We start from the raw sequence: 11,791 nt of genomic DNA on the forward strand, positions 1-11,791 counted from the left end.
CTCTTTTTCATGCTTCTTTTTTCCCAAGAAAGCTCACAAGATTGTTTGTCCCTACCTAGCCAAAGTGCTGCATGGGGTTCACCTGTGCTCTTCTTCCCATTAGCACCAGTGGGGATTGCTCAGTGAAATCCCCAGGTGCTATTTGGAGAATGCTGCAGTTAGCACCTGAAGGCATTGCTCCCCTGATGATACTGTCTCCAGGATCCCCCTGATCCCACTCCTAGGGAATGGCAATGGCAGCTAGGAGAGCATGGGCAGAAAGAGGGAGAAAAAGATCTGCTTCAAGACAGCAAAAGCAAACACACACAAAAAAATTTCATTAGAGCACTGCAAACACTGCTGCAGTGAGCCCACGAAAAGTGAGAAATAGAAGAGGTTCTGAAGATAGGAGCACATCCCAGGCAGAAACAGAACCCTGCCCTTGAAGGACTGCTGCTGCAGTACTGCACTGGAATACGGATGGGGAAGCTGAGAAGAGCAGTTTCTATGAACAATGAACCACAAACAAATGTTTTCTTCAGTTTTTACTGAAACATCAGAATAGCACAACCACAAACTGCTTGCTTGTCATGTGGTGTTTTATAGGTTGCTTCTTGGAAAATGTTTGGTACTGGTGAGGCATTAAATGCATTGAGTTTTGAATACTTATGTGGTACAGCTGCAGACATTTTGGGTTGGATTCCTCTCACTTACCTCTCAAGGTCTCAGGGTAAGCTGCCTAAGCCGAGCCTGTAATCTTGGCTTGCTGCATCGACAAGGGAGATAAGCACACACCTCTGGAGGGTAAATCCTCCTCTGCTAAGATGGGTGTCTAAAACTGTTCAAAAGGATCATACACTGGAGGGCTCTGCTGATTACAGAAGTCACCTTGTTCAGTAGCTTAGATGAGGGCAACTAATCTTTAGAAAGAAAATTTAGAGGGGACAAATTCCCTTCTTCAATCTTTAAGGATGTGGGACCTGCTGCTTAAGAACGCTGCTAAGACGTGAGCAGCGATGTGGCAGGAGCAGCTGGTCAAGCTTGGGTTCATTCTTTCCTTCTCTTCCTCTGTCCCTCTACAGACACAGACAAAGCAGAACTTCACCTGTGCTTTGCAGGGGAAAGAAAAGTTAAGTGACAATTCTTCCTTCATTTTTACACTGAAGACTCCCGTATTGCCATCCCCACAACTCAGCGCCGCGGGCAGCAGGGTTTGGTTGGCGCAGCCACAACCACCCAAGCAGACAAGGGCCCCAGAACTAGGGCATGCCAGAAATTAATTCTGATTAAATCTATGGAATGCACTCACTTCTGCCTTTGCTCAGGACAGACTGAGGACAGCTGCTGTGCCTGACTGTGTTTCTGGGACAGTGAACTGAAAACGGCATCACTGCACAGGCAGGCTGTGCCGCAGCTTGCCTCCCGTCCTTGCTTGCAACAGCAACAGCCCTGCAGCCATATGCAGTTTGCCTTCCTATAACTTCCTTTGGTAGTTCATTAAAAGCATTAATCACCTTCAGCACAAAGGCATTTGTCATGAATTCCCTGCAGGCCAGGCCTTGTTCTCAGCTGCAGCTCCGTGGGCTGATTTGGCCCTTTGCAGCACTGTGCTGGTGGCCCAGATCTGTCCCCACATCCCTGGCTGACCTGGACCCCGGCACTTTCAATCTGCTCCTGGACTACCGGGATGGTTGTCCCCAAGCCTCCCCCTGCCACTTTTGATCTAGCATTCACCTCAGCACAGTCTGCACCTCAGAATTTATCCCCTACTTTTTCTCCCCTCACCAAACTGCCCTCTTTCTTGTCCATCGTGACTCCATCACCCATGGCCTGTCCTCATCCTGTGCTGCACCAACATGTCTGCACCTTTTATCTCAGGACCAGCACATGGTCACCACGCCTTGTGGCGTCACGCAATAAGCCACATGTAAATGGTATATGCTCATCATTCAATAAAGGACGCTCTGGGTAAAGGCTGAAAAGAGAGAAGCAAAAACTCAACACGACCAGAGATACTTGCAGAGCCCATCCTCTTTCCCACAGCAGCTCTCCAAGCACTGCTCCTGACCCAACATTTCTCCATCCCCTGTCCCTGTGTGCTCTTTGCTAACATCCTCTCACTCACAGTCCCAAATCTGCTGGCAATTTTTTTTTTTTTTTTTTTTGCTTCTGCTTACCTGCCAGAATAGCAACACTGTCCTCTTTCTCATGGACTGTGTTCAGTGGGGTGTGGGTGCTGAGTGGAAGAAAAGCCAACAGGCTCAGACGCTGGGGAATACTGGCCAGCAGGAGTAAAACCACATCTGAATCAGTGTAGGCACTGATGTCATTTGCTCACCAAAGCTTACTTCTAGCACAGTATTTGAGAGGGGAGAAATAGCCCTCCCTTTACACGAGCTTTCTCCACGCTGCATCACTATCACCTATAGTGGTTCCTGTGCCTCTCCTCAGACCCCCCAGCGCTCAAGCTTTTCTCTCCCTCCCACTTCCTCTGCATTAGCACACTTACAGGACCTTGCTTATTAAATCAAAGCCAAAACTCTCAAAGCATATGGAGATGCACACATACACTTTACACAAGAAACCTGCCATCAGTCAAATGCTACATCCTCACTCTCAGATGTCAGTTGTTTTCTTGTGCACTCCTCCATGCTGTCAGAAACAAATAGAATCAAAGAATGAAAAGACCCTCTTGAAGAAGCCAAGATAGGGCAATTTGTAGCTGCGACTTGCCTCTTCATTGCTCTCACTGCTCCTTTCTTAAGAGATCAATCAGTGCTGCAATACAGAAGCACGTCTCCTCATAAAGCTGCAACTTCGGATGAATGCTGACAAGGGTGAGGTTTGCAGGGGAAACAACTGAGATACATTATTATTATTTTTTTTAAAGAATGTCCCAGAGGGAATGAGTGGGTCTGGCTGCTAAGGGGTAGCAGAAGAAAATCAACTAGAGACTCATTACTGAAGCTAATGAGCGATCAGTTCAGCAGGTGAGCAGGGAACAGCCTCTGCTGGATGGCACGCTGTTATGTTAATCATCCTGTTTTATTTTGCAACATTATTTGCTGGGATGATAGTGGGTTGCTGGTGGTTGGGTTCAGCTCTTCTTCATGTTACCAAAGCCCTGACATCCCGAGGAGCCATTGCAGCCCCCAGAGGACAGCCTGTGCTGTACTAAATGGCACTTCTCACTGGGAAAAATGTTAGCCTGTTCCAATCCTCCACAACTGAAAGCAGAGAAGTAAAACTCATCCCTTTTTAAAGAAGCGTAGTTCAAATAAATGCTTCTTTGTCTTCAGACTTGTGTTAACACCACACCCTGGAGAATTTGGATCAGCAGAATATTAGAGTCTCGTCGACTTATTGCATCTTTAAGGAGCATGTTGGTTTTGTGTTTGCTCAGAGCTCTATGTGCTACCGAAGCTAACTGGGATGGTTTCCATTCCTACTGGCAAAGAGCTAACGCCTTTGGAGCCCTAACCCTATTAAGAGAAAATGTAAATGTGTATAGCTAAAATTTCCACTGGAGTTTTGAAAGGGAACAGTGCGCTTCCCTATCCTGCCTTCCTTAAAGCCACACAAAGGTTTCTACTCTCACCTCTCTATTTAAGAGCCAAAAAATTAAGCCCATGTGTCTGCAGCTTAATACTGCCCCTATTGCATGAATGTGCTTTATTTTAAAGAAGAAAGGATAAGCTGTGAAAGGAAGCTGTGGCTGTCACACACTGAGCATGTTTAGCCTCTGCTGCTTGCTGCTTCTAAAATCCCTTCTTTGCCTGCTGCTGAGCACAAATTTTCCTTCTTCACTCTTGTTTGCTTGTCAACAATGAATATTTGGATTCTCTGCAGATGAGTAGATAGATTTGCAAGTGTGAAATTCCCACTATTCTTCCTAATTATGTGACATCAGCTTCTCTCCCCAGGCACCACTCCTGCAGCCCAGGATAAAAAAAAAAATTAATACATAAAAAAGTTGTGCAAAGAATAAGTGTCCCCATTGCCATGGGTGAGAAGTGGGCATACCAGAATGGGGGAAACCTGTTCTTGCCATGCCCTGCCAGTCCCTCAGCAGGGCTGCCTTTGCCAAATGACAGAGGATTGCCACCAGCACCCCTACACACAATCTCAGCCCACGTTCACCCAAGTCTTTCTGTGCCCAGATCTGTGAAAGCAGACAGACAGCCTCCCTGCCCTGGCAGCCAGGCATGAGGAAATGGCTTGGTGCTCATGTTTTAAACATTGAGAAGAGCACATGGGATGATTTCCCACCTTCCTCAGAGGTGGTTGCCACTGCTGAGCACCCAGAGCCCATCGGAGCAGGCTCAGGACCCACTCACTCTTTGGCTGCCCCCCTCCACACCTCGTGGATTTCACGCTTGGCAGACAAGCCTATCAGCACCCTTGTTGTGGCTGGATCTTACGGCAGAGGGTGGGAGCATCTCACCAGACAAACATGCAATTAACGGAGAGCTACAGCCCATCCCTGCCAGCAGTTGAGCACCCTTAACCTCAGTTTGATCTACTGCGAATCAATGCGCTGATTCATCAGCCCACATCAGACCTTTTTCCATAGCAAAATCTATGGAGATATATTCCTATGTAGTGCCTATTTTATATCAATCAGATTGCGTCTGATCACTAAATCCAGGTTTCTGTTGGCTTTGCTCACTTTAAGTAGTCATACTGGGATCTACAGGGGAAAAAAATCCCAAAGCATTTGCATGAGATTTCTGATATTGCAAAAATAAATGCCAACACCACATCAATTACACGCTATTACGGGGCTGGGCTTACTTAGATTGCGGAAGTTTAATTATAAAAATAGCATTTTAATTGATTACTGCTGGAATAATTACAGCAATACCTTTCCAAGAAATAGCGGCCACCGTATGTTTGTCAACAAGTAGATTCCTTTAAATTAAACATGCAATAATTGTTTAATTAAGCCAAATTTAGTTCCTCATTTGAGAACATTCAAATGTTTGCCTATTCCTCCCCGTCTCTGAGAGGTAATTTAGGAGATAAAAAGCAATCTCCAGAAATACTGTATCTATATATGTAAGTGCCCAAGAAGAAGAACAAAAATAAATACTTCATTTCGTAGCTGATCTGGATCTAAGCTTGCTGCTATTGATAAGAACGTTAGAACAGAGCAAGTGATCATTGCAAATCCCTTTGTAATTGCTGCTTGGAGGCTTTCTTTCTTAAAATATGAACAGGCTCCCATCTGCACATCCATTTTCTAGTACACAGAATGGATTCAACTGTTGACATGCTCGCAGCACCCACAGACCTTCCTCAGCATGAAGACCTCACACTGCTTACAGCTATGAACACAAGAAGGGAGAGGGATAATTAATGCAATAGTCACTTCGCAAGTTTTCATGCAGCTGAAAAATCCTACCATGCTCCTTTGCAGACCTCTGTGCTTTGGGTGTGCAACTCCTGAACATCCCATCTCAGCAGCCCAGCACCTGGTGTGCACAAAAGCTGATCAGTGCCCCAGCAAATCGACAGGGCTCATTGCAGAACAGGGGGTTTCAGTAGCGGCTCATCACTGCAAAGTGGCATGAGTGTTGCAGGGACGGATTTACCAGGTTAGTGACCCACCTGGAATGAGCATCGCTGACTGTGCTCGCCCAAGAACCGCTGCCAAAGGCTGAAAGCACAGTTTCTGCATCACAAACTAAATCAAGCCAAGGAGCTGAGGCTGAAACAAGTTGTATCCCCCAGGGAGCTGCACTGTGCACAGAATGGGATGTACATTACACGTGCATGAATGGAGGCTGAGACAAACAATAAAAGAAAACTTCCAGTGCTGCATATCTCCACTCAATAGCACTGTACTCCCTTGTTGCCAAGAGCATATGGTGCTGCTGTCCACCACAGACCTCACAGAAGCCAGCACAGAGCATCCCTCTCCTCTCAGCTCCGACCTGCAGCATATCTCCTGTTGCACTGGGGCTGCCCTGAGCAGCCAAGCAAGACGGTTTGCTGGAGACCTGCTGAGGTCATAGCACACTTTTCCACAAATGCTGAAGTTAAAATCTGAGAACGCATCTTTAAAGCTGATCAGAATGGTTTTGCTCTGTTACATCACTGTGCAAACCCTTCAGTCACACCACCCCATCATTTTCCTCTTGAAAGACAGCTAGCATTGCTATATACTTCTGCCAAAGAAAGGGCCTTAAGTTCACCTTCTTCCTAAGCAATTGTGGTAGCCTTCAAAGAAATGACACAATGTCTTTGGTTAAGAATGCTCATAGCAGCAGTTGTTTGTACTCATTGCATGTCAGACCACTAAGCCACACCTTAAGCCGAGTTGCAAACGCAGAGCCTGCTCCTTGCCATATATTCTGTGGGACAGAGGTGAATTCAGGAAGATATTCCAGCTATTGAAACGTGCCCATGTCTCAGAGCTAATAACATTAGCATCAACCACATTTGAAATATGAGGTCACCACATGTTGTATCTACTACTTCTCTGTTTTCTTAATATTTACCATTAAAATCATAATTTGCTGATGTGTTGTGCACAGGGACCGCAGAAACCTCAGGTTGACTCCAACCCAAGAGGAGGCATTCACAATCTCTGTGTAATAACAAGACGACCACAACTGGAAGCATCAGAAAACTGGAAGTGGTTGGGCTGTCACAGCAATAGCACAGCAACAACAGCATCCTCCTGACACTGCACAGATATATCACTTCTGTGGGTATTGCTGTTACCAATTTATGATCATCACTCGCACATCGTTAACGTTTCCCTATTACTGTCACCTGTGAGCAGATGGGAAGCATCTCATACTGCAAATTCCCTCCCTGTCACACCAAAGCTCACCCAGCCTAACAAGCAAGCAGATCTGTGTCAGGCAGAGGTAGACAGTGTCACAGTTGATACCGAGATACAGTTTGCATATGATCTCCTTAGACAAAGTGCTGTCATTTTTCTGTACTTCGTCCTGCCACTTCGTCGCTGCCCCACAAGCTGCCCAACAAGCCTTTTGCTTCTGCCATCATCGCTGAATTCTTTATATATTCCCTATATTGCTTCAGGCACTTGCCATAAGGACTGTGTTTAGCACACAGGGATGGCTCCTATGGGAAGGCAGGACGTGCCACAGGGTTGGGACCTTACCAGGTGTCCTTCCTGCTGGAGCTCCCATAGGGGCAGCACTCTATCTGCAGGGTCCAAACACACTCAACCAAAGCCATCAGGGAAAGAGGGGATTCCGACGGCAGAGAAATGCTGTGTTCTCTATCTCCATGGGAACAAAAACTGGTATTTTAACTGGCAGCATGGCCAGCCCTCTCTCAGATGGTAAGGACCTCTGTGTGGGCAGGGTTTTATTCACTGTAAATAAACAGATCTTCCTGCTGATCTCCAGTCTTGGCAACTGGGGAGGGAAATTGCTGGAAGATGAGGAAAGAGATAATTCCTGGCAAAAGTTTTAGCAGCAGAGTATCTCTCAATATGTCCTGCATTTGTTTTGTTTACCCCAAGAGTGCATGGACACACACCTTTTGTGCTTACAAAACAAATGCTGCTTTCCACAGTCTTGAAGGACTTGGGAAGTTTTTAATTAAAAAAAGAAAAAAAAAAAAAAAAAGAAAAACGAGGACAAGTGAAGTTGGACTGTGCAGAGAGCTTTGCTGGTCTGATCTAGGACAATGTGCCCTACATAGAGCTCAAATATAACATCCTTTGGGAGGCTGTCTTGCTTCCATTCAGCTTTTGTGAGACCACCTCCACCCCCGTGGTACTAATGACAGACATTTTAAGCAGAACTGGTATCGTGGCCTTGCTATCATTTCTTATGCTGTAAACAAAATCATTTCAGGCAGGCACAGAGAGGGAGGGACAACTACACGCAGATAGAGAATTTATTCTAGTGATATTCTTGCAGTGTCTGCTTTCTTCCTGCTATCAGCACTGAAATAGCTCATCCCCGGCCACAGTCAGCAACTCTACCCCAGGTGGGTGACATTTTCCCTTGATAGATATGGCCTTTTATTTTTCCCTATTTTTCTAGTTCTTCTGCCAAGGAATTGCCATTGGACTGAGCTGCTCTTTCTTGATGGAAATCTTGTAGATAGCAAATAAAGGGATACTAAGCAGAATCGAAAATCTTTAGATATGTCATTAGATAGCCCAGTGAAAGCAGAGCCAAATTATTGCTTCTCTCTTCTGTGCCTTACTGGCCAAGAAGTTCCTACAATCTTGTATTTGTAAATCCTCCAACAAGAAAAAAAATCAACTTATTTTTCTTTATAGCCTTATAAATTCTCCTTCTCTACATTCTTGGATGCTCTCTGCAGAAAAGCAAATTCATCTTTCTGTGTATTTCTTAGCTCAGACAACAGCTTTTGTCCACATCCATCCCACTCTCCACGAGCGATCCGCAAAGAGGAATCAGTGAATCTAAAGGCTCCCACAGACGTGAGCCAGTATCAATCCGACAGACTCTACGAAGGGAAGGAATTTCACTGGTACTTGAAAATGGAACTCAGCTCTCTGTCTCTGTGGGCACTCCTCTTATAGTAGATCTGGACTCCACTTGCATCAAGTGTGGTTTTCTGCTCAGCCTTTATTAAATTGCAAGGACAGATGGCTAAACTGGGACTGAAGAGGAAGTGGTTCACACTAAACAGACACTTTGGTGCATCCCGTGGGTGGGAAGGGGTAACTTTGTTGTACAGCACAACTATAGGGAAGATGGGAATGAAACCTCAGCGAGGAATCGGGCAGAGGTTAGAGAAACACAAGGAAATGAATTGTGGAGGTTTCTGTACTGTTTGGGAAGCACTGAAAGAAAATGCAAGGCACGCCAAATAACTGCAGTGTTACCCTCAACCTCAATCCTAACACATCCCAAAACCATTCAGAAATCCTGTGCATTTGGGGTTTTCTTACTTGGACCCTGAGGGAGAATTGCACATTTTTAGCAAGATGCTCCCTGTTTCACGTACAAACATGAACAGTCAGGAGTAAATGAAAAAGCAAAGTAAGTGAAAGGCTGGCAAACACCGCTACTTACAGGTGTACGTCATCTCAAAGCTGTCGCTAATGTTCACAATGTCGATCTGAGGAAGGAGCTTAGGGGGTTCCGTGAGCTGAGACAGCGCAAACCTAAAAGCCGCATGTTCCTGGGATTGTTGATTAGGAAATAACCCCCCTGGGGAGAAAAACAAAACAAGAAGAAAGGTCTTAAGCACACCTGTATTAGCAGCCCTTTTGGTCTGAAATATTCCTGCAGAGGGGTCTCCAGAGATGCCACTGCAGCCCCAAATCCTCCAGCACACCCGACCCAAGGGGTCCGTGCCTGCTGCAGGCAGGCTTGGAGCAGAAAACCTCCCCATTATGCAGTGCCCGCACAACATACAGGAGCCCTGATGCTCCCTGAGCCCAGAAGCCTCCAGGGTCGGGCTGAAGCTCAGGGTTTGGCTTCCCACCTCCTCACCCCTCCCGTAACTTTAAGGAATAGAAACGGAAGCACTGCCAGTGCTGTAAAAGAAGAATCGAGTATTCCTTCCTCTTGCTCCACTCACAGTGAGGCCCAATTTGAATCTTGCTGTCCAGGCTTGCTCCCTGAGGGGCGCAGGACAGCCCTGCCAAGCCAGGCCCCACACTGGGCACACGGGGACAGATCTGTAAGAGCTGGAGCAAGCAGGGCTCACGGTACGCACCTGCTGCTGATGCTGCAAGTGTGAAGCATGGAAAACCCCTACATTTAACAGGTGACAGAGGCCAAACTCAGACTGGGCAGGAAATGGAAAGCCTGATCCTGAGAAATATCCATTCAAACAGAAGTGCAAAAGAGCCCAGAACCACGGGACAACATAAATTAGACGGAAACCGGGACCAGGCTAGACCCAGCCCAGAGCTCATCTTCCCGAACGGACCCGGGATAACCCAGCCCTGGGAAAAGTTTCCCGCTGCTCCCCCAGAAGGAAACTTGGCTTGCAGCAGATCCCTTCGCAGCCTCCAGAAGGATGCTGATACATTCGGACCGCCTTGCCATCTACACGCGTTTACAGGGAGTACTGCTATTTGCATGATAGAGGGAGGGAAACAAAGCACTTGAAAAGCAGACTGAATTAAAATAGAGAAGCAGGGAGCATCAATTTCCTCCCCCCACATCCCCCAGGGCAGGTGGCTTTGGGAAGAAGCAAATATGCGGAGACCTGCTTGCTCGCTCATCTTCTGTATGGACGGCATCTCCTAGGTGCGTGGAACGGGCTATTTGCGCACGAATATCCCCCACTCCTCCGCATGCCCCCCTTCTCCTGCCTAATCATGGGTGTCAGAGGAATTGGATGCTAGTAGCCGAGTTAGGCTATCATCTGTGTTTGCTGGAAGGGAGAGAATCTGGGATGCTGCGTGTATTTGGGGTATCAGGGAGGCAGGAAGGGAGGAAGGCAGGGATGCAGCATCAACAGCAATAAAAGCAGCGATTGTGCAGCGAGGCTAAAGCAGGAGTTGACTGAACTTGGTGGATTAGCGGTTGATTGGCATTGTAAGGAGAAGGGAGGTGCAAAAGGAAACCGGCATGCAAGGGAAGGGAATTTGGGTTACAAATCATCGTCAACAAAGATCAATGGGAGAGTAATAATAAACCGGGGCTGGGAGGGAGAGGAGCGCTGAGAAGTTGCAGGAAGGGAAAAAGGAATCAAACAGGCAGCGCTGGCACACAGGGGAAGCAAGTAGCATGAAATGAAAAGAGACTCCAGCGCAAAATCTTCCTCCAATAGCTCTGCCCTTATTCTTTAGCAACAACAACAGAGAGCGCCTGTTTGTTACCTCTCGTCCCAGTTACCCACAGATGAGAGCATCCTCACAGAAATGTATAATGCAACCGCTGATGTTGCAAATGCAGCAACGTACAATGGCAGCCCAGATATTTCACAAAGCAAGAAACGAATAATCTTTTTTTTTTCACGCTTCCTCCATTTCAGAGGCACTTTTCTCCCTCTGTGCTGGTGTGTAGAAGCATTTATTCTCAATCCTTCCCTCCCCCAAAGAAAAATTAATACATCTCTGCTCTCGCAGAGCTCGCATCAAGACGAAGATCCAGCACACGCTGCTCCCCACATCTCTCACACACACACGCACATTTTCCCCTTTGCAAGCAGACTGACGGGTCAGCGCTTCCCCACGGCCCCACTCCACCCCACTTCTTGCCGGGGAACATCACTCCCAACCGGCCCCGAGCTCCACACTCACCTATCTGGATATTGTTGGGGAAATTGGCCCCTAACACCACCCCTAGGAAACTGGTGCAGAAGAAGGCAAAAATGTGCTGCATATTCCCTTTTGCATTGGCGAAAAAGAAGCCCAGTTCCGAGCATAGATTTGATTTTTCCCCCGCTCTGCTCTCTTTAGCTGCCACTCTCGCCTCCCCTCTGCTGCGCCTTCTGAATCGCGCGTCTCCTTCTCTCGGAATCCAGCGCTGAGACTGCTGCTTACCAGCGCCTGATTGCAGGATTAACTGAGCCCTGTGAGAAAGAAAGAGAGCCCGCTCCTCATCCACATCCCTCCCCCGTCACACACACACACGCACGCATGCACACCATGCGCTGCCACCGCGCTCCTTTGCCGTCTCCGATGAGTCGGAGCTCAACAGCTGGGCTCCCCCTGAGCCGGCTCTTTCCCAAGGCCCTGGTTGAGGTCTTTAAGGGCAATCCCCACCTACCCCCAAGTTCCTGGCTCCCCCCATACGGCCCCTCCATTTCTCCTGACAGGAGCTAACGGGAACCTGGGAATCAGTAGGTGGCAAACTCCTCTAGAGAAAGGGCTTCTACTCCTCTGCTT

At 47.3% G+C, this 11,791-nt stretch overlaps 1 protein-coding gene across 2 annotated transcripts in view; it reads right to left on the reverse strand.

Annotated features, from left to right (window-relative positions):
- Positions 1 to 11,527, reverse strand: part of GRIA1 (glutamate ionotropic receptor AMPA type subunit 1) — a 109,347-nt gene extending 97,820 nt beyond the window's left edge. For both annotated transcript variants that reach the window (XM_010719161.3, XM_010719162.3), the window contains exons 1-2: positions 11,204 to 11,527; positions 9,018 to 9,155 (exon numbers count right to left, since the gene is read on the reverse strand). In XM_010719161.3, the coding sequence (XP_010717463.2) occupies positions 9,018 to 9,155; positions 11,204 to 11,285 (220 nt within the window). In that variant the 5' untranslated portion in view covers positions 11,286 to 11,527. The remainder of the gene's footprint in view (positions 1 to 9,017; positions 9,156 to 11,203) is intronic.
- Between the last annotated feature and the right edge of the window lie 264 nt (positions 11,528 to 11,791).

This window comes from Meleagris gallopavo, chromosome 15, assembly GCF_905368555.1.
Source record: "Meleagris gallopavo chromosome 15, MGAL_WU_HG_1.1, whole genome shotgun sequence".
In the NCBI taxonomy this organism is placed as follows: Eukaryota; Metazoa; Chordata; class Aves; order Galliformes; family Phasianidae; genus Meleagris; species Meleagris gallopavo.